General features: G+C 35.2%; 1 protein-coding gene across 1 annotated transcript; it reads right to left on the minus strand.

Annotated features, from left to right (window-relative positions):
• Window positions 1–368: 368 nt before the first annotated feature.
• LOC107846658 lies at window positions 369–11,881 on the minus strand. Its single transcript, XM_016690975.1, has 2 exons — window positions 11,807–11,881; window positions 369–842 (listed from the first exon to the last, which is right to left on the minus strand). Exons 1-2 carry the CDS (start codon window positions 11,879–11,881, stop codon window positions 369–371), a joined length of 549 nt encoding a protein of 182 aa, XP_016546461.1.
• Window positions 11,882–19,882: the final 8,001 nt, after the last annotated feature.

A 19,882-nucleotide genomic window follows, 5' to 3' on the forward strand; every position in this document is an offset into this window, starting at 1 on the left:
TAGAAAGTAAGTATAAAATAACTAGAGATTGTACAATTGATAATTCAAACAAATGCTTTAGAATACAAACATTTTAATTATTGACGATAAGGACTACGTGCAATGCATATGTCCAGAAACTAGTATAATAAAAAAGGAGAAATGCTTACAAGAACTACAAGCAATACAATAAAATACTATATGATGTATGGATTCATATATATTCAAATGTATTGTCACCTTATAAGCCAAAAAAAGTCATTCAATGTCATGTTCTTTTTTTGGATAAAAAAGGAAGTGAAAAAAGAACTTACTAAGCAGAATTATTACAAGCTATCAGCTAACAATATCCCTGGTTACTTATCGTTAGAGGATTAACAACTTTCTAATTAGATTTCTTCTCTCCTAACATCAGCACTGTACTCTAGTTTTCTGGTTGAACCATCAAATATCATGATAAATGGGGTATCCAAAAGTAAAAAGTCACCCTTATTTGACTGGCGAAAATGCATAGAAAATGTGTAAATGGGTGAAGGAAGAAGATATATCCCAGCACGTTGAGGAAATTTGATGGTGAACAATTTTATCCAAGATCTGCAATCCTTCAAAATCCATACATCAGTAGTAGTAGCACCAGGATGACAAGTATAAATCAGAGAAAGGTCACTTCCCACGACTCCCAGTTTGAAATTAGACTTGTCTTGTTTACAAAGGAAAGCACCATGCTTCCCCATGTCTCTTTCTGCTAACTCAAAAGAAATGATTTTACACACGATGTATTTATAAATCGTAGTAGATGAAGCCCAATAATGCTTCCCGTTGAGAAGTTTACCAGAACCATTTAACAGGTCGATGCCATGAAACTGCTCATAGAATATTGTTCAATTATCAATGAGATAATACATAAATATAACTCTTGAAACCAAATTACAACTTTGACCTTAAACTTAGACAGTGCACAAATATGACCTTTAACTATTCAAAACAGCACAAATATGACCTCCGATCGTATGTGACAAAACGTGTGTTCAACACGCAAAATTAAATTGGGCGCGTCCAGCTTAAAATCTAAGGGCATAATACATAAAATATGACCCTAAACTTGACATCAAATTATAACTTTGACGTTAAAATTTGACAGTGTACAAATATGACCTTTAACTATTCAAAAATGCACAAATATGACCTTCAAATTACTTTTCACGATTATTTTTTCATTATTTTCGGCTCAAAGATGACAATGACATCTAATTTCTTTTGTCATTGCGGAAAAAGAGCAATATTAAAGATTTATTAATTAGGTGGGTCAGCCTATACGAAAAAATCGCGGGGGTATGTATATATATTATAAATCAGAGGGCGAATTTAAATTATATAATATATCTAAATATAAATTATTTAAATATTATATTAAATATGAAACTATACTAATAATAAAAAATTATAGTTTTAATAAAATGTTATCAAATTAACGTTATTAAATTAACGCAGAGGCAGACCTACGTGGTCGCCATGGGGTTCACCCGAACCCCCTCGGTAAAAAAATTATGTTGTAAACATAAGGTAGAAAATCTATATTTATGTACGTATATTAATGTTGAACCATATGAAACAAGACACTTAGATAGCTCAGTGGTGTTAATTGCTCTTCTTGGACTCTTCCTTTAGCCTACTGCGTGGGTTCGATCCCTGCTAGTGGTTGTTGTTTTTTTTAATTAAAAAAAAAAGCTAGGTGTTGCTGCTAAATAAATAAATAAATAAATAAATAAATAATTATAATAATAATAATAATAAAAATGATGTCATTTTAACAAAAAAACAAAACTTTGACAGTGCACAAATATGACCTTTAAAAATTTAAAACTGCACAAATATGACCTCCCTCCAAGTCAGCCCTTTTAACGACGTGGCGCCGTGTGATTGGATTATTTTTTCATGTAGGTACGAGTGAAACTCACGCATGGGGTTGCAAAATCGGAGGTCATATTTGTTTAGGTTTTGAATAGTTAATGGTCATATTTGTGCACTATCAAAGTTTAAGGTCAAAGTAATAATTTGGTGTCAAGTTTAGCGTTATATTTATATATTATCTCAATTATCAGACCTCAAACTGTAAATGTTTACCAGATAACAGGAAGATCTACAACAATAACTGATAAATACAGCATTATAATTGTCATGTGGCTTATCATATCAAAGCCACAATTGGTAGGGAATAAGGAACTGAACGTCGATTTAAGTGTTCTCTTAGACTTGCTAATAGTTTGTTCCATATACATGTCTTGCTTTGACTAAATAGACAAATGAGTCCGTTGGCAGAACCCACAATGAAAGGTGATAAATTAGGAGAATCCACGTCAAATATCTTTTCAAAGGGTGGTTGTTTGTTAAACAGGGCAGTGAGAGAACAAACCTTGAAATTTCCATTCATCCCCTGATATAAAACCCTATGATGGCTGCCTTCTTTGTTTAATTTGAGATGTTTTTGTTGGGTTCAAAGTATATGAAAAAGTGTGAATGAAAATAATGGAGGAAAAATGGTGGAGAAGGGAGACACCAATTTAGAAAATGTACTCCCAAATTAGAAAGTTCACTCTTTCTCCCATATTGGTGGAAGAAGAGAACTTTTGAGTGTTTAAAATAAGAAACACTAACTCCACATGGAAAGTGAGGTAACAAATAAGAGATGTCTCGCGCTGTCATTGTCGTTGCTCGCTCGGCTTGGCTTCGGATGAGATATATCTTTTTGGACAAAAATTATTCGATAGAAATTTAATTCGAAGGGAAAGTAAAACCGCAGTAAATTTTCTGTGTTTTAATCCTCCGGTTATATGCATGCATGGCACTGTTCAACGAAATGACACATTGATTCATGAAATGGTCTGCCTATTCAGAAAAGAAGCAATCTTTGGACGAACAAACATGATTTTTCAAGAAAGGTCACACCTTTTAAGTGAATCATTGCCACTTTTCAGAAGAGGCATATGAAGGCTATATAAACCTGCTTCCATCCACAGGTTTAGAGACGAAATTTTTCTAGAAAGAAAAACTCTCTTCTTGTCTTAAAAACATTCTGTGTGATCAATCAAACTATTGAGTGAGTTCGTAGAATCCGGCAATTTGAAGTACCGCTATTGTTCGAATTGTAGGCCATTTTATTCTGGGAGGAAGATTCCATAACCTCGGGTACAATGAGGAAAATTATTCCTTAAGGACACTCCATGAAGTTGGGGTACTTGACCTTCAATTTTGCTTCATCTATTTTCTAAAATCTAACACACTTCTTGGATAGATTATTAAGTAATCTTGTGTTGAAGGTAATAAAGAACTTCAAAGGTGTTCTTGTTTATACATGAACTATTGTTGAAGTTGGTGTTGCAATTATATAGATTCTTGTACCCGAAACTAAATAAAATAACAATCTTAAGGAATAATTTTACAGAATCTGTATTGCTTGTTTTTAGAGATTAAAGCTTTAAGCTTTCAACTCCGTTTGAACTTAACTAGTGATTGGAAGACATAAAATCTTCATCACAAATTAAAGATCACTCGGTTGATGATTGAAAGTCATAAAAACTTCATCGTTAACTTGAAAAAAGAAGAAGAGTTTAAAGTTACTTAACTATATAAGTAGTATTCTAAAAATACTCAATTTTATTGTCTTGTGGTGATGGAAAAAATGACTAACGAAAGTCAAATGCAAGATGCGGCTACGATTGTGGGGGCACCTAGTATTGCCTCAACAAGTCGAGCAAATGCTCCGCAAACAATGTCACCTGTGGAGAAGTCCAAAAAATTTGTGGGCATTGACTTTAAGCGATGGCAGCAGAAGATGTTCTTCTACCTCACAACACTATGTCTTCAAAGGTTTACTAGTGAGGATGCTCCTGAGGTGCCTGAGGGAACCTCGGACAAAGGGCGTTTCATATTTGTAGTGGCTTGGAAACAGCTGGACTTCCTTTGTAGGAATTATATCTTGGGTGGTCTCCAAGACGACCTCTATAATATTAACAGTGGAATAAGAAATCGAAAGAATTGTGGGGGGCACTAGAATGAAAATACAAGATAGAGGATGCAGGAATTAAGAAATTCTTTGTTGCAAGGTTCCTGGACTTTAAAATGATAGATAGCAAATCGGTTGTCTCTCAAGTACAAGAATTGAAAGTAATCATCCACGATCTCCTAGCGGAAGATATATCTTTGAAAAATACCTTAGTTGAACATATTGAAAATGTTCGTAGTACTTACATAAACTGTTTTGTAGGTTTGATTGTGAATGATGCATTTCAAGTAGCAGCGATCATTGAGAAGCTACCAACTATGTGGATAGACTTCAAAAACTACTTGAAGCACAAACGCAAGCAGATGACTGTCGAAGATCTTATTGTCTGACTATGTATTGAAGAGGATAATAAGGCTGCCGAGAGAAGGTCAAAAGGGAATTCTACAATTAATGGAGCACATATTGTAGAAGATGACCAAAATAATTGTATGAAAAGGAAGAAAGTTAAACAAGGAAGCAATCAACCCAAGAAAAATTCAAGGGAAAGTGCTTCAACTGTGGCAAGATTGGCCATAAGTCCATGGATTGTCATGCCCCTAAGAAAGTCAAGAAAAAGGACCAAGCAAATTTGATTGAGTCCAACAAAGAATGTGATAATCTGTGTGCTAGTTTTCAGAATACAATTTGGTGGGAAATCCTTGTAAGTGGTGGATGAATTCTGGTGCCACCCACCATGTTTGTGCCAACAAAGAGTTATTTTCGTCATTTGCTCCTGCACAAGTAGATGAAATGATCTACATGGCTAACTCCGCTACGGCTAAGGTAGAAGGAACATGAAAAGTAGGCTTGAAAATGACTTCAGGAAAGGTCTTGACACTTAACAATGTCTTGTACGTTCCAGAGTTACGTAGAAAATTGATTTCTATTTCACTTCTAGACAAGAACAGATTCAAATATGTAACCGTTTCTGTAAAAATTATAATTAGTAAAGGAGAAGTGTATGTAGGAAAAGACTATCTCACCGAAGGCCTTTATAAGATGAATGTAATGAATGTTGAAATCAATAAAAGTTCAAATTCTTCTTACTTTCTTGAGTCTTATAATTTATGGCATGAACGTTTAGGCCATGTTAATTACAAAATGTTATGAAAACTAATTAACTTAGAGGTTTTGCCAAACTTTGAGTGCAATAAATCAAAGTGTCATACGTGTGTAGAATTAAAGTATGCAAAGCATCCTTATAAGTCCATTCAAAGGAATTCCAATCCTTTAGACTTAGTACACACTGACATTTGTGATATGAAGTCAACACCGTCACATGGTGGAAAAAAGTATTTCATAACTTTTATTGATGATTGAACTAAATATTATTATGTCTACTTGCTAAATAGTAAGGATAAAACAATAAATGCGTTTAGACAATAGAAAACTAAAGTAGAAAATCAGTTAGAGAAAAAGAAAAAAATGATACGAAGTGATAGAGACGGAGAATATGAATTTCCTTTCGCCAAACTATGTGTAGAGAAGGGAATCGTCTATCAAACTATAACCCCATATTCATCTCAATCTAATGAAATTACGGATAGTAAAAACCAAATTTTGAAGAAAATGATGAATGCCTTACTTATAAGTTCCATTATACCGCAAAACTTGTGAAGGGAGGCTATCCTTACAGCCAATTGTATACTCAATAGAGTTCCCCATAGTAAGACACAATCAATTCCTTATGAAAAATAGAAAGAAAGGAAACCCAACTTAAAATATTTCAAAGTGTGTAGGTGCCTAGCAAAGGTACAAGTTCCTATGCCTAAAGGGTTAAGATAGGGCCTAAGACTGTGGACTGCGTGTTCATAATATATGCTAAAAGTAGTAAAGCATGTCGGTTTTTGGTTCATAAATCCGAACCTTTGGATATAAATGAAAATACAATAGTTGAATCAGATAATACTGAATTCTTTGAAAACATTTACCCGTATAAAATTAGACATGAACAGTCTAATGGAGGATATAAACGACCTCGAGATAAACCAAGTGAGAATGTACATAATGAAGAGAATCCAAGATGTAGTACATGTCAAAGAATGTCAACTTCATTTATAACATTTCTCCTAGAAAATGAGCCTCAAACATTTAAAGAAGCGATGTCATCGTCAGACTCATCCTTTTGGAAAGAGGCAGTCAGCAGTGAGATTGATTCAATCTTAAGTAACCATACGTGGAAATTGGTTGATCTTCCTCTAAGAAATAAAACTGTAGGTTCTAAATGAATCTTTAAAAGAAAAATGAAAGCGGATGGTACTATTGACAAATACAATTCAAGACTTGTAGTAAAAGACTTCAAACAAAAAGAAGGCCTTGATTACTTTGATACATACTCGTCAGTAACAAGGATAACATCGATTCGAATGTTCATTTCCTTGGCGGCGGTATATGATCTTGAAATCCATCAAATAGATGTGAAAAACACATTCCTAAATAGAGAATTGGAGGAATAAATTTATATGGAATAGCCTGAGGGTTTTGTGGTTCCAGAAAAGAAGGATAAGGTGTCTAAACTTATTAAGTCATTGTATGAACTAAAGCAAACACCTAAACAATGACATACAAAGTTTGACCAAACCATACTGGCAAATGGGTTCAATATAAATGAATGTGATAAATGTATTTATATTAAAGACAATCCTAATCATCAAGTCATTGTTTGTTTATATGTGGATGATATGTTGATCATCAGTAGAGACATTTCTGACATAAATGCAACAAAATGAATGCTCAAGAGTAAGTTCAATATGAAAGACCTTGGAGTTGCGGATGTGATCTTAGGAATAAGAATTTATAGAACTCAACAAGGGTTGGCATTGTCATAGTCTCATTATATCGAAAATGTACTTGAAAAATTCAAGTATATGGAATTCAGTATTGTCAAGACTCTATTGGACGTGAGATTTACACTTCAAAAGAATGAAGGTGAAAGTGACTCATAATTAGAGTACGCAAGAGTATTGGGATGTTTAATGTATATAATGAACTGTACATGACCAGACATAGCATGCACTATTAGTAAATTGAGCTGGTACACGAGTAATCCCAACAAAACTCATTGGATGGCAATGAAAAGAGTTTTTGGGTATCTTAAATACACTCAAGACTATGCGTTGCATTATAATAAATATCCTGCAATACTCAAAGAATATAGTGATGCAAATTGGATCACCGGAACGAACGAAGTAAAATCCATAAGTGAATATGTATTTACTATCGATGAAGGAGCAGTCTCTTGGAAATCATCCAAACAGACTAGTATTACTCGCTCTACAATGGAATCTGAATTTATCGCATTTGATAAAGATGGTGAAGAAGCAAAATGGCTCTGGAATTTCTTGGAAGATATTCATTATTGGCCCAAAACAGTGGCACCAGTATGTCACCAGAAGAAGGAATGAGTTTAGATAACACATTGACTGAAACCGTATTTTTCCAATATGGGTTTATTATGTCCCGAAATAGATATTGTACGCTGGTGATGGCCTTGTGGCATATTATATATGCCCTAACACAATTCTTGCAGCAGAGTAGAATTGGGAGCTTGGCCGCCAAGTTAAGGGAGGACTCTATATAGCCCGTGGAGTGGTATGAATATAGGGTGAACCATCTAGCTTAGAAGTAATACAAAGAGTCGATTCGGTGTTTTACAAGTATGAATTGAAGATCTTTAAATTATGCCCATTATATATATATATATATATACATATTATGTTAAATTGTTTTCACACTCTCAATTATGTTACATAAAATATATATTATTTTTGGATTGTTCTACATTCAAGTACTTTCGAGTATTGACCCCCTAATAGTACAGGTTCTGAGGATCAGCCCTTGGTCCATCACCTCAGTAGAAAACATGGATAATGATAGAGTTTGTGAGCCATCCATATTTTGAAAGACATGTTATTCATGTGTTTATCTAATATAGTTTATGGTCCGCCGGGGGCCTTCTCCCGACCTAGACAGTTTGTATTTAGTACAGGCCTCATAAATAGAATTTGAGTATTGTATTATAATACTTTGATGACACAATTTGCATTATAAGTTTCCCTTGAAATTTATTATATCTTTCGCACTTTGATTTATATATAGATTATGCTTATGATAGTCAGCTCAGGTCATGACAATCACATAAGTTCTATCTTCCCAGTCCTCTTCTAACCTTTTGGATATGTCTTCTAGGCATCCATTTTTAATTAGATCAGCATTTGCTGCTACCCCTTACATTGCCCTACATGACAGATCAGCCATTAGTTTTGGGAACTCAAACTTCAGTTTGAGTTACCAATAGGAGCATAAATGATATATCTACTTCTTCTTGGTCCAGCTGGGTAATATTTTTTCTTCCCTTTTGAATTGATATATTTACCCTTTTCTCTTTGATGCCTAGCCTTTTCACCTTGTGAGTTTACGTGATCGTTCATTCGCTTTGTGTGCATGACAGCATAGTTAGATCATTCGCCTTAATAGTACGACTCTAAACCACTCCAGCTATTTGGATCCTGAATGGTTGAGATAGCAAGAGATTGTGGTGAAGAAGTCCATGTAAGTGCCTTTACGAGCTCAGTTTTTGCCTCAAGAATAGAGTATCTGTCAAGAGAAGCATCCAAATTAGGTTTAGCTTCAGCTAGTTCTTCTTTCAATTGAAACTGTACACTACTTCCCTTTACCTTTCCTTGGGACATTGACTTAGTGATATCACTTAATTGTTTGTTCAGGAGAACATTTTCACATGAGAGATATTTGCAAGTTGCTCGATGCTAATCTACCTACACACTTAGATCAACCAATTCCTCTTTGCACATGCTTAGATCATCCATTAGTTTTCCCCTTTTACTTTTGAGATCAGTAACTTGGACATTCAACTCAACGACTTCTTCTTCACATTTCTAAAGAGCATTCTTTAGATTTTCCTTATCTACAGTTGTCTTTGTTAAGGAGTCAATCATTGTAGAGGAAAGAGATCTCTGCTTGTTGAGGAAGAAATCTTTCAGATTTTCTTTGATAGCTAAGAGTGTCGAAGATCTACTTTCATTTTCATCTATGTATGCCATCAAAGCAATAAGTCCATCAGACACTTGCATTTTTTCTTCTATTTCCATACAAGGAATGTCTTCCTGCTTTGAGAACCCTTTTTGCAAACCGAGCTGTTTCACTAACTTCAAAGGTGTATGTATCTTGTGAAGCCTCTATTTCTTGGGATCCTTTTAAGGTGTTAGCCTTATTACAAAAGACTGAAGCCTCTATTTCTTGGGATCCTTTTAAGGTGTTAGCCTTATTACAAAAGACCTTTTATGATACCAAATGAAGGAATTTAGGGTGAGTTGCTCCTCGACTCATGGAACTATTCCTAGAATCACACAAGAAACAAGAACTTAAAGGTAAATGCAGTAAGTAGTGCAGGAGTATAGAAAAGTAAAAACACGAGAATTTTACGTGGAAACTCCTTGCTCAAGTAATAAAAACCATGACCTTTCTCAAGGATTTCAAATCCACTATATTCAACCAGCCCCTTCAATACAAACTCCAAGGATTAGCTTCCTAACCCTTTGTTTCCTAGCAATAACTCTATTACAAGGAAACCAAACAGTAACTCTAATGTTTCCATGCTCTAACTACTTCTAGCTAGACTCCTCCAGCTAACTCTAGCCTAACATAATCACCAAACTCTAGATAATTACAAGAGACACACCACAACACCTACTAAAATTATAATCAACGTAGGTAGACTTTTAAGAACATAATTACAAAGACTCGACCATAACAAGGAAATAAAGATCAAGTTGGTGAGCAACAGGTTCTCTGCTACAGTTCCAGTCTTTGATTACAGTGCCGCTCCACTTTAGAAAGATCTTTAATTGTAAGTATATGTAAGTGTTCGTTTTCTTGTTGTGGAAGATGAGCATTAGATATTCTGATACAAGAAAATAGTAGAAGCAATCTCATTGGTTGAGCCAAAAAAGTGGCATCAACTTTTCACCAACTTTTGTACTATGTATCAGTTGGAAGATTGATTGTGATAGCTACGAGTGAGCCCAACCTGTTCCATAAGGTGACAACATAGTCAAAACCTTTAGCTTTACAACGAGACACCAAGGTTGACAGTGATAGAGGCCTTTGTCATTACAACAGGGGCTCAAGGGAACAGGTTCCAAACTATGAATTTGTCATTCATCAAAACTAAGGACCTAATAAAACTAATATAAAGAAGATGAGAGAGAGACAAACTAATACATTGTGATTTAAATTTTGTAGAAAAGAAATTACATAAAGTATCCTAAAAATAGGTGATATAGATCATGGACCTACTTTAAAGTCATAGTACTAACACCATGGTAACGACCTCTTAAAATAATTGAAAAGAGAAATATAGGAAATAAAAAATAGATACTGTAGTCTTAAAGCAACAAACTAATACTCCTTGAATTAGGATTTTCAAATTCAAAGTTCTTGCCTTAGAAACTCAATCTTGCTGACCGGAAGGGATTTCATAAATACATCTGTTAGCTGATCTTCAGATCTACAATAAATAAGACTCACTTTTTTTTTTCTGCATATCCCTCAAGAAAAAAAGTCTGATGTTAAAGTGCTTAATGTTCCCATGGAATACCGAATTATGAAGTAGATATTGTAGCTTATTTATCAACATGAATCAGTAATAACTTATTGTTCCATATGCAAATCAGAAAATATTTTTCTCAGCCATAAGGTTTGATTTATGGCTACTGTTGTTGAAATGAATTCAGCCCCTGTCATGGACTATGCCACAATTTTGTACTAGAAAAAATAGATCCTAGACTTAAGCAATATCCTGATGTACTTTTCATGTCATTAGTGTATCCAACAAAATCACTATATGAGAATCCATATAACCTGAAATTCTCCCAGTTTTTGAATTTGACATAATATTTGGTAGTACCTTTAATGTATCTTATAGTTGTTTTGGCTGCTTGTAAATGAATTTTAGTAGCACGATTCTTGAACCTAGATAAAAGACTTATAACAAGTAGAATATACATTAGTGTATCAATGAGGTACATCAAGCATCTAATTAAGCTTCTGAATATTACTTCATATGGAATTTCTTAAGTATCTCCTCTGCATACTTCTTTTGGAAGATAAAAATTTCATCACGACCTTGCTTGATTTACACTCCCATAAAGTATGTCATTAGTCCTAGGTATGTCATCTCAATGACTTCTATCATTTCTTTCTTAAACTCTTCAACTAGCCACACATTATTTCCTGTCATCAAGAGATCATCAACATAAAGGGAAATAATGAGAAAATCAGTTCCCCTGTGTTTGACATAAAGAGTAACTTCAGAAAAACATTGAACAAACCCCAAACTCAACAAGTTACCATCAATCCTTCTATACCAAGAACTTGGGGCTTGTTTTAAGACATAAAGAGACTTTCTAACTAGACACACTTTTTCTTCTTTTCCCTACTCAATTAAACCCTCGGGTTACTCTACATTCTACTACACCATTTAAAAAAAGCAGATTCTATATCTAGATGGAACACTTTCCATCCCTTTTGTGCTATTATTACTCACAGCATTCTCATGGTATCTAATCAGGCTACTGGATCAAAGGTATCCAAGTAATCAACATCAAATATTTGGGCATATGCCTAGAAAACAAGCCTAGCCTTATATTTGTTGATAGAACTATAAGAATTAATCTTGGTTCTAAACACCCATTTTACTCCAATGACCTTTCTATATTTTGGTCTGTCCACTAACTCCGAAGTATTGTTTTTGTTAATTATTAGCACCTTTGGCTCCATAGCACTTTGCCATTTTTCATCTTGAAGTTCCTCGTCATGCCTTGCAGGCTCACAAACTGCCATATTACTTTGTTCGTAAATGTCCAGAAGTAATCTTATACCTCTAACTGGAGGATGATCTACTAACTCATTTTACCATTGATTGGATGTCTACTTTTTTGAAGCGTTGACTAAATGTCTATTACTCTTCCAATTCTATTTCTCTTCCTTATTAATGTGCACATCTTGACTAACAATCATATTCCCTATTTGTGGATCATAGACTTTGAATTCTTTGGAGGATAAGCTATTTTAATACCACATATTTCTCAAGCTTAACTTAACCCTAAGTTCATGAGTTATCTAATATAAAATTTTTGAAATACTTAGTATTTTTAAGTTTAGATCCTATTATTTCATAGGAAATTGAATTACCTTTCCAACGACATAAAATTTTCCTAAATCCAATAATTGGGTAAGAAGTTATGGATATTTTAAGTTTCAGTAGTTAAACACCATCACTTAAGCCAGTAGCGCATCGCGGGGCATGTCAAAATGACAATTGTTGGTTTCCAGTGTTGCTCCATGATATTGGCATGTCACACCAAAGCTCATTTTCACGTTTGTCAATTTCCAGTGTATCAACGCAATCCCACCATGTCGCAGTGAACTTTTAGGTCCCAACAAAAGTTGCAACGTGATACCACCGCGTCGCGCCACCATGCATTTTCCTTGTTGTCAGTTCCCAGTGGCTTGGCGTGATAGTAGCGCGTCACGCCAGCGTACAAAATTGGGATTTTTAGTCAGTTCTGAGTTTTAATTTTGAGGGCACTAAAGTCTTTTTCCCTCACCCCCAGTCAGCCTAAACACATAATTTAGCCCTAGAAAAGCACAAGTTGCTCATTATTTCTCTATTTTCCAAGAAACAAACAATACTCTCTCAAAACTATAAACCCTAGCTCCAAGAAATCAATATCAATCTTAAGAATTTCTCCAAGAATCTTCAAGAACAAATATTCCAAGGTATGTTAGGTGTTTATCTATGGGTCCCTTTCACCCATAGGGTTCACAAATCCACTTTTAAAACTTCAAGATCTACTATTCATGATTTACATTTTTGAAATTTAATTGTATTAGTGTTATTGATATTAAATGATTTCTAATTCATGATTAATTGTAGATTCTATAAAGTTTGAATAGCACGTACATTGAATTGTGAAATTCGCATGTAATAATCCACAAATTTCAAAGTTAGAGCATTGCAATTGATATGTTTATGTGTTAACCATGGTTATGTGCATTAAGTTGTGCTCTCTAGGTGTTTGATAGAATGTACATGTGAATGAATTAATAAAATCATGGCATGTTAGAATATGTATAAGCTTTGCCCTATAAGTGTTTGAGAAAATGTCTCTATGAATGATTATGGTTTTCAAGAGTATATTATGCTTTATTTTTCATGCTATCGAGTCCTGGGGTATTTAATACCTGATATTTTAGCTGTGTGCCTAGAGCCAGTGTCAGTCACAGAACCTCTGTCATGTCATGATCATTAGTACTCTCAGTTAGTTACAAAACTCAATAGAATTTAGTCAGTTACCGAACTCAAGAAAACTCAGTAAGCTTAATATCAGTTCAGTCCAGTTCAGTATACTCAGTTCAGTGTCTTTTAGTTGGGAGTAGGATTCAGCACCGAGTGAACCCAATGATAGGGGCTCACCTGCCAGTAGAGGGTGTGATCTCTAGAAGCATTCCTTGCATTCCAGAGCTATGTAGCCAATGTACGTTGAGACATCAAACATGTCATATTGAGGGTTGATGAGGTATTTTAACCTGACAGATGAGGGTTCCACCATTCTCATTAGAGTACCTACCAGATGAGGGTAACTTTTAAGTGTCTTTACCCGTGGCACGGTACTGACACCCTTCCAACTAGGGTTATAGGTTGGACCACAACTCATTTATCTTATCTGATTTGAGGAATGTAGGTTAGATGTTTACCTCCCACAGTCTCAGTTTCAGTCTTTAGAATATAACTCAGTTTAGTTCTACAGAATCAGGACTATCAGATACAGTCAACCATTTTTAGTAAATCTAATATCAGTAATTTTGAATATCAGTTACTCAGTATCAGAATTTAGGACTTAGCTTCAGATAAGATTAGTCATAGTATTTAACTATATACATATTAGCACACACTCTGTATTTACAATAATATTAGTTATCCATGTACTCTCATGTTCAGTTACTCTATATCATGCAGTCAGTTATTATTCATGTATATAAACCCTTGCATTCAGCCTTACCCCATCTAGCATACCATTACATTTTGCGTACTGACACATACTCTTTATTTACGCTGTGATGTCTTATATTATAGGTTCGGAAGCTCAGGTTCTCGACCGTGCATAGATAGATTCAAATTCATCTCGTAGCAGTAGATTAACAATGAGTACTCATTATTCAAAGATATTCTTTTGTTTCATTATTTCAGTAGATGGAGTTAGTAGAGGATTGTCCCATCAACTCCACATTTACACAGTATTCAGTTAAGAGGCTTTTCAAACTAGTTTTCAGATAGTATTCAATTTTACAGGTTACCATTATAGTTTGATATTTTTATCAGTATTTTAGATGTTTGAACCTCATGGAATTTTAACCTATTTTTCACATTCATTTCAGTATATTATTCAGTGCTCACAGCAGATATCAGTCATCGGTTAGCTTGTGGTCCTTTGAGGTCGTAAGCACCATGTAGCATTGGGGTACAGACTCGAGGCGTTACAAACTTGTATCAGAGCCTAAGGTTCAATAGTGTCCTAGAAAGTCTGAAAGCCACATCAAGTAGGGTCTTGTGCATGGGTGTGTAGTGCACCACACTTATAGATACGAGGCTATGAGATGTTTTAGGAAAAAATTTCCGTTATTTCAGTATTCATGTCATGCAAGTAGCATGATGTCAAGTTAAACTCTTAGTCTAATCTATTTCCTCCTTTTAGTTTATAGAATATGCCTCCTAAAAATACTAATGAAAGGAGAATCAAAAATTAATTTGCACCTCATCCCATTCAGGCAGATCCCCTAGATGAGAATGTCTCCCATGCAGAATTCAGAGCTGCATTCAATACTGTAGCCAATTCCATCACAACATATAATGAATGGCCATCTTCTGTTTAGGCTAACCCAGTGGCCAATACTGCTGCATCTAGGATTCGATACTTCTCCTAAATAAATCTTCCCCTATTTTCAGGATCTAAGTCAGAAGAGGATCCATAGGAGTTTCTCGATCAGGTTCTGAAAGTCACAAACATTATGGGAGTGACTTCCAGTGAGAGTGTTGAGTTAGATACCTATTAGCTAAAAGATGTAGCTCATACGTGGTTTAATTGTGAAAGGTAGACAGGGGCATAGATGCAGATCCCATAGAGTGAGAAGAGTTTGCTACTGCTTTTCTAGAGAGATTCTTTCCCTTATAGCTAAGAAAAGCAAAGTTGTTAGAGTTCATCAACCTCAAGTAAGTCAGTATGAGCGAGAAAGAGTATTCCCTCAAGTTTACTTAGTTATCTAGGTATGCTTCCTATGTGGTAGTAGACAATAGGTCCAGAATGAGCAAGTTTGTATCTGGGGTATCAGATAGTGTCATTAAAGAGTGTATAACAACGATGTTGATTAAGGAGATGGATATATCTAGGCTCATGGTCCATGCTCAACAGATAGAAGAGGCTAAGATCAGAGAGAGAGGAAAAACAATAGAGCTAGAATAGGTAGCTTCAATTTCAATAAGCCTAAGTCAAAGGGCAGTAACCGTTCCCAGTTTCGTCCAAAGTCTTCGATTCTAGCTCTGTCCTCAGCTAGTGCTCCAGTACCTAAGTTCAGAAATAGTAACAATAATAGGGCGCCAGGCTCTAAGTCTCAGGGTAGTATCAGCAGTGTTCTAACAAATCCTCTATGTCAGCAATGTGGCAGAAACCACAAGGGTGTCTACAGAACTGGTTGTGATGTTTCTTTTGGGTGTGGCAAGCTTAGCCACATAGTTAGAGATTCTCCTTAGGGTCAGCATACTCATTCTTTATCTCAATCAGGTCGCTCGAATTAGTAGCGTGCCACTTTCAATGCCACAAGTGGGCTAGTACGTCAGTTAGTCTAGACCAGATCAGTAAAATTCTCCTAATGTGGTCACTGGTATGTTACAGCTCTTCCATTTAAATATTTATGCCATGCTATATCCGAGAGCTTATTTATCTTTAATAACTCCCTATATAGCCGTTAACTTTGGAGGCAGCCAAAAAATCTTAGCAAAGCCTTTCTCAATTTCTACCTAGTGGGTAAATCTGTCATAGCCCGATGGGTATACAGGAACTGTCCGGTTATGATATCTCAGAAAGCTACTTCAACAGACTTAGTAGAGCTAGATATGGTAGATTTTGATGTCATTCTTGGCATAGACTCTGTAATGCCCTAAAATCTAGTTCCCAGGATGCCACACGGTACTCTAAACTATAAGTATTCCTGAGCTAACCTTTGCTACTTTCTCCTTAGTCTGTATCTCAACATAGGGGAAATATGAATATGTAATCACAGTAATGCAGAAAATCTTTTCAGAAACATGCTAGAAGTCTGGGCAAAACAATACTAAAAAATTTGAATTCTGAATATACTGTCTAAAACTGTAGTCCGACAAGCCTCTATTATCTGAATCTAGAGAGTCACTGGGATAGGCCCCTAGCTGACTCAAACTGTCTAAAATGAATAAAGGAACATCTACTAATAAACTGAAAGTATGAATAACTAAGTCCCCGAACTATGAGGACTCACCAACTACAGGGATTCACGCTGCTGAGATTGAGCACCTAAAGACAATGTAGCACATAGACATATATGTTGAACAGTACTTTGAGGATGTACTAAGTATATGGGGAGCATGCAATAAGTAAACAATATAATCACAGTTTATAAAATCATGCATGCGAACTATAAATAACTCACTGAGTAATCTAAAATCTGAAGATCATAAATCATAAATGATGAAACATATAATGTAAATCTGGTAAGCCATTACACTTAGTTCTGAAATCTGTAAAAATAGTTTATCTTAGTTTAAGAATCTTAAAACCATAACTTCTAAAACATATGCTTTTATCTTAAAGCTTTAAATCAATAGACTGTTGAAGAGTGGGGGAGATCTTTATGGTAGGTTCTTCTAACCCACATACATCATGTGAGCATCCGTGGAGTCCCACGCCTATCCCCTATTAGGTAGGGCTCTTCTACCCTTGCCATCGGAATAGAACTTCTATCTTAGTGATCACAATCTAAGTCATCCACATACATGTGGGAATAAATCTGAATCCTACGTTGGCACGTAGTTCTGGGGTATGAAATAGTAGTAATCTACCCATCTTGGTGCTAAACACTACTCCCATTTTTATGCTCAAAATCTTAAGAAATTCAGTTAAAAAATAGCAGAAGGGTTTACAAGAAAACCCATTATGCTTTTCTTTCTTTAAATCTCAAGTTATCTGAACAAGTCGATTCTTTATCTTAGCTTAGGACCAAAAGGTCAAATCTTTGTCAAAATCTGTGATTAATCTTATCTAAGGGTTCTGATAGCACAAATAATCTTGAAATAGTAATATTAAACTAGGGCTTAATGATCCATACATCAATATCATGTTAAAACATTTTAAAATTCATGCTTGAGGATATAAACACTCATAATTCATCATAAAATCTGGAAATTACTGCATAATGCATAGAAATATAAATATAATCATGTAATTCAACTTCTAAATCATGGAAAATCAAATAATATTGCAAATAATAATAATGGGTATAAACCCTAACTTAAATTTCACGGGAAATATCATAAATTTCTGTAAATTTATAATTAAAATAAAGTTTTGGGCCCTTGTTCAAACCCCACATACCTTAATTTGATGGTCTAGATGCTAGAACTTGAATCTCGAATCTCAATTGATGTTTTGGAGATGACTTCTTCGAGTTCTTGAATTGGAAATCCTCAATCTTATGAGTCTTGGAGAATAGATGGAGAAATTTTGGATTTCTTAGGGAGGAAGTATGAGCCTTAGGGTTTTGTTTAAGAGAGAATGATGAATAAAGCATAAAGTGCTCTCAAATATGATTAATCTCTTGTTTTTGGATGGATTGGGGGTTGGAAAATTACCAAAATAACCCTATTAAAATTTTATACGAAACTGGAAAATATACATTTTCTTTATTTGGGGGGTCATCGCGACGCGCCACTATTGCGGTGGCTCACTGGAAATTGACGAATAGAAATTGGGCAGACTCCGTGATGCGGAAACATCGCGGTGCCCCTTTTTAATGCCATTTTGGCACATAGCGCGATTCACCATTATCGCACTGGACCTCTGGAAATTGACAAATGGGAAATTGACCCTCTCCGCAATGCGCCAGTATCATGGAGGGCCACTGGAATGGGACATATGGAAATTTACACTGATCCATAAAGTGCTAACTATCCAAATGACGGTGCTTATGATTGAAACTTAAAATAGTCATAATTTCTTACATGGTTATTGGATTTAGGTGAATTTTATATCGTTGGAAAGCTTATTCAACTGCTACGAAATGGAATGTCTAAATGTAAGTAATTCCACATGAAATAAATAATATTTTTTTGGAAGTTATCCCTTAATATTCTAGGGACGAATTTAATCTAGGAAAACTAGCGGGGAATTACAATATCTCCCACTTGGAAATATTTGTCCTCGAATGTGGCTAGTTAAGCTGAAATATCCGAGGAATATGAGAATTTAAGATAGCATGCACAACTGAAATAAAATGCGAGTTTGATCGAAATCATTGTTAGCTTTTGAGTAATCTAGGTGTTCATGAACTTACATAAGGACAACTATATAGTAGAATGTAACGTATGATTAGAAAATAATTGAATCAAGGAAGAGTATTACCTTCAGCTACATCTGAGTTTGCGGAGAAAAGGTGTGGGTACTTGGCTTGCATATCTGCTTCTGCTTCCCAAGTAGCACCCTTATTTGAATGATTCCACCAAAGAATTTTGACCAATGGAACTTCTTTTTTCCTTAGTCTACAGATCTAATAATCTAAAATCTCAACTGGAATTTCTTCATAAGAAAGGCTATTCTGAACGTCTGAGCTTTCTAAAGAAACTACAACAGTGGAGTCACCAATACTTTTCTTAAGCACAGAGACGTGAAACATAGGGTGAACAACTGACAAATCTGCAAAAAAATCAAGATCATAAGCTACTTTCCCATCATGACTCACAATTCTGAAAGGGCCAACCTATCGGGGACTAAGTTTTCCCTTCTTGGTAAATCTTTTCACCCCTTTCATGGATGAAATCTTCAGATGCATCTTCAAATGTAGGATTTCTGATGTCTCTAGGCTATTTTCAATCTTTCTCTAATCAAATTAACTTTCCCCATAGCTTTAAACATTGCGTCAAGCCAAATCAGAGCATCCTCTCCCACTTCAAACCAACCTATGGGTGATCTACATCTCCTTCTATAAAGAGCCTCAAATAGAGCCATCTAAATGATATAATGATAATTATTATTATAAGCAAACTCAATAAATGGAAAATTCTCATCCCAAATGCCCTTGAAATCAAAAGTACATGCCCTCAACATATCTTCTAGAGTTTGAATGGTCCTCTCTACTTGGCCATCTGTCTAAGGGTGGAAATCTGAGCTAAGATGGACTTTGGTACCAAGACCCTTCTGTAAATCCCTCAAAAACTAGGAAGCAAACTGAGTATACCTATCTGAGATGAGAGAGAAGGGAACCCCATGCAACCTAACTAACTCTCGGATATACAACTTAGTATAATCCTCAGCTGTTTAGGATGTATGAACTGCCAGGAAATACGCTGACTTAGTCAATCTATCTACAATAACCCAAATTTAATCATAATGACGTCACAATCGGGGTAAACCAACCAAAAAAGCCATGTTCACCTCTTCCCACTTCTAATTCGGGATACCAAACTCTTGCAATGTACCACCAGGTTTTCGGTGTTCCACCTTAACCTGTTGACAAGTTGCACACTTTGCTACCAAA

The sequence above is a fragment of the Capsicum annuum genome, unplaced genomic scaffold (genome assembly GCF_002878395.1).
Source record: "Capsicum annuum cultivar UCD-10X-F1 unplaced genomic scaffold, UCD10Xv1.1 ctg80166, whole genome shotgun sequence".
Taxonomy (NCBI): domain Eukaryota; kingdom Viridiplantae; phylum Streptophyta; class Magnoliopsida; order Solanales; family Solanaceae; genus Capsicum; species Capsicum annuum.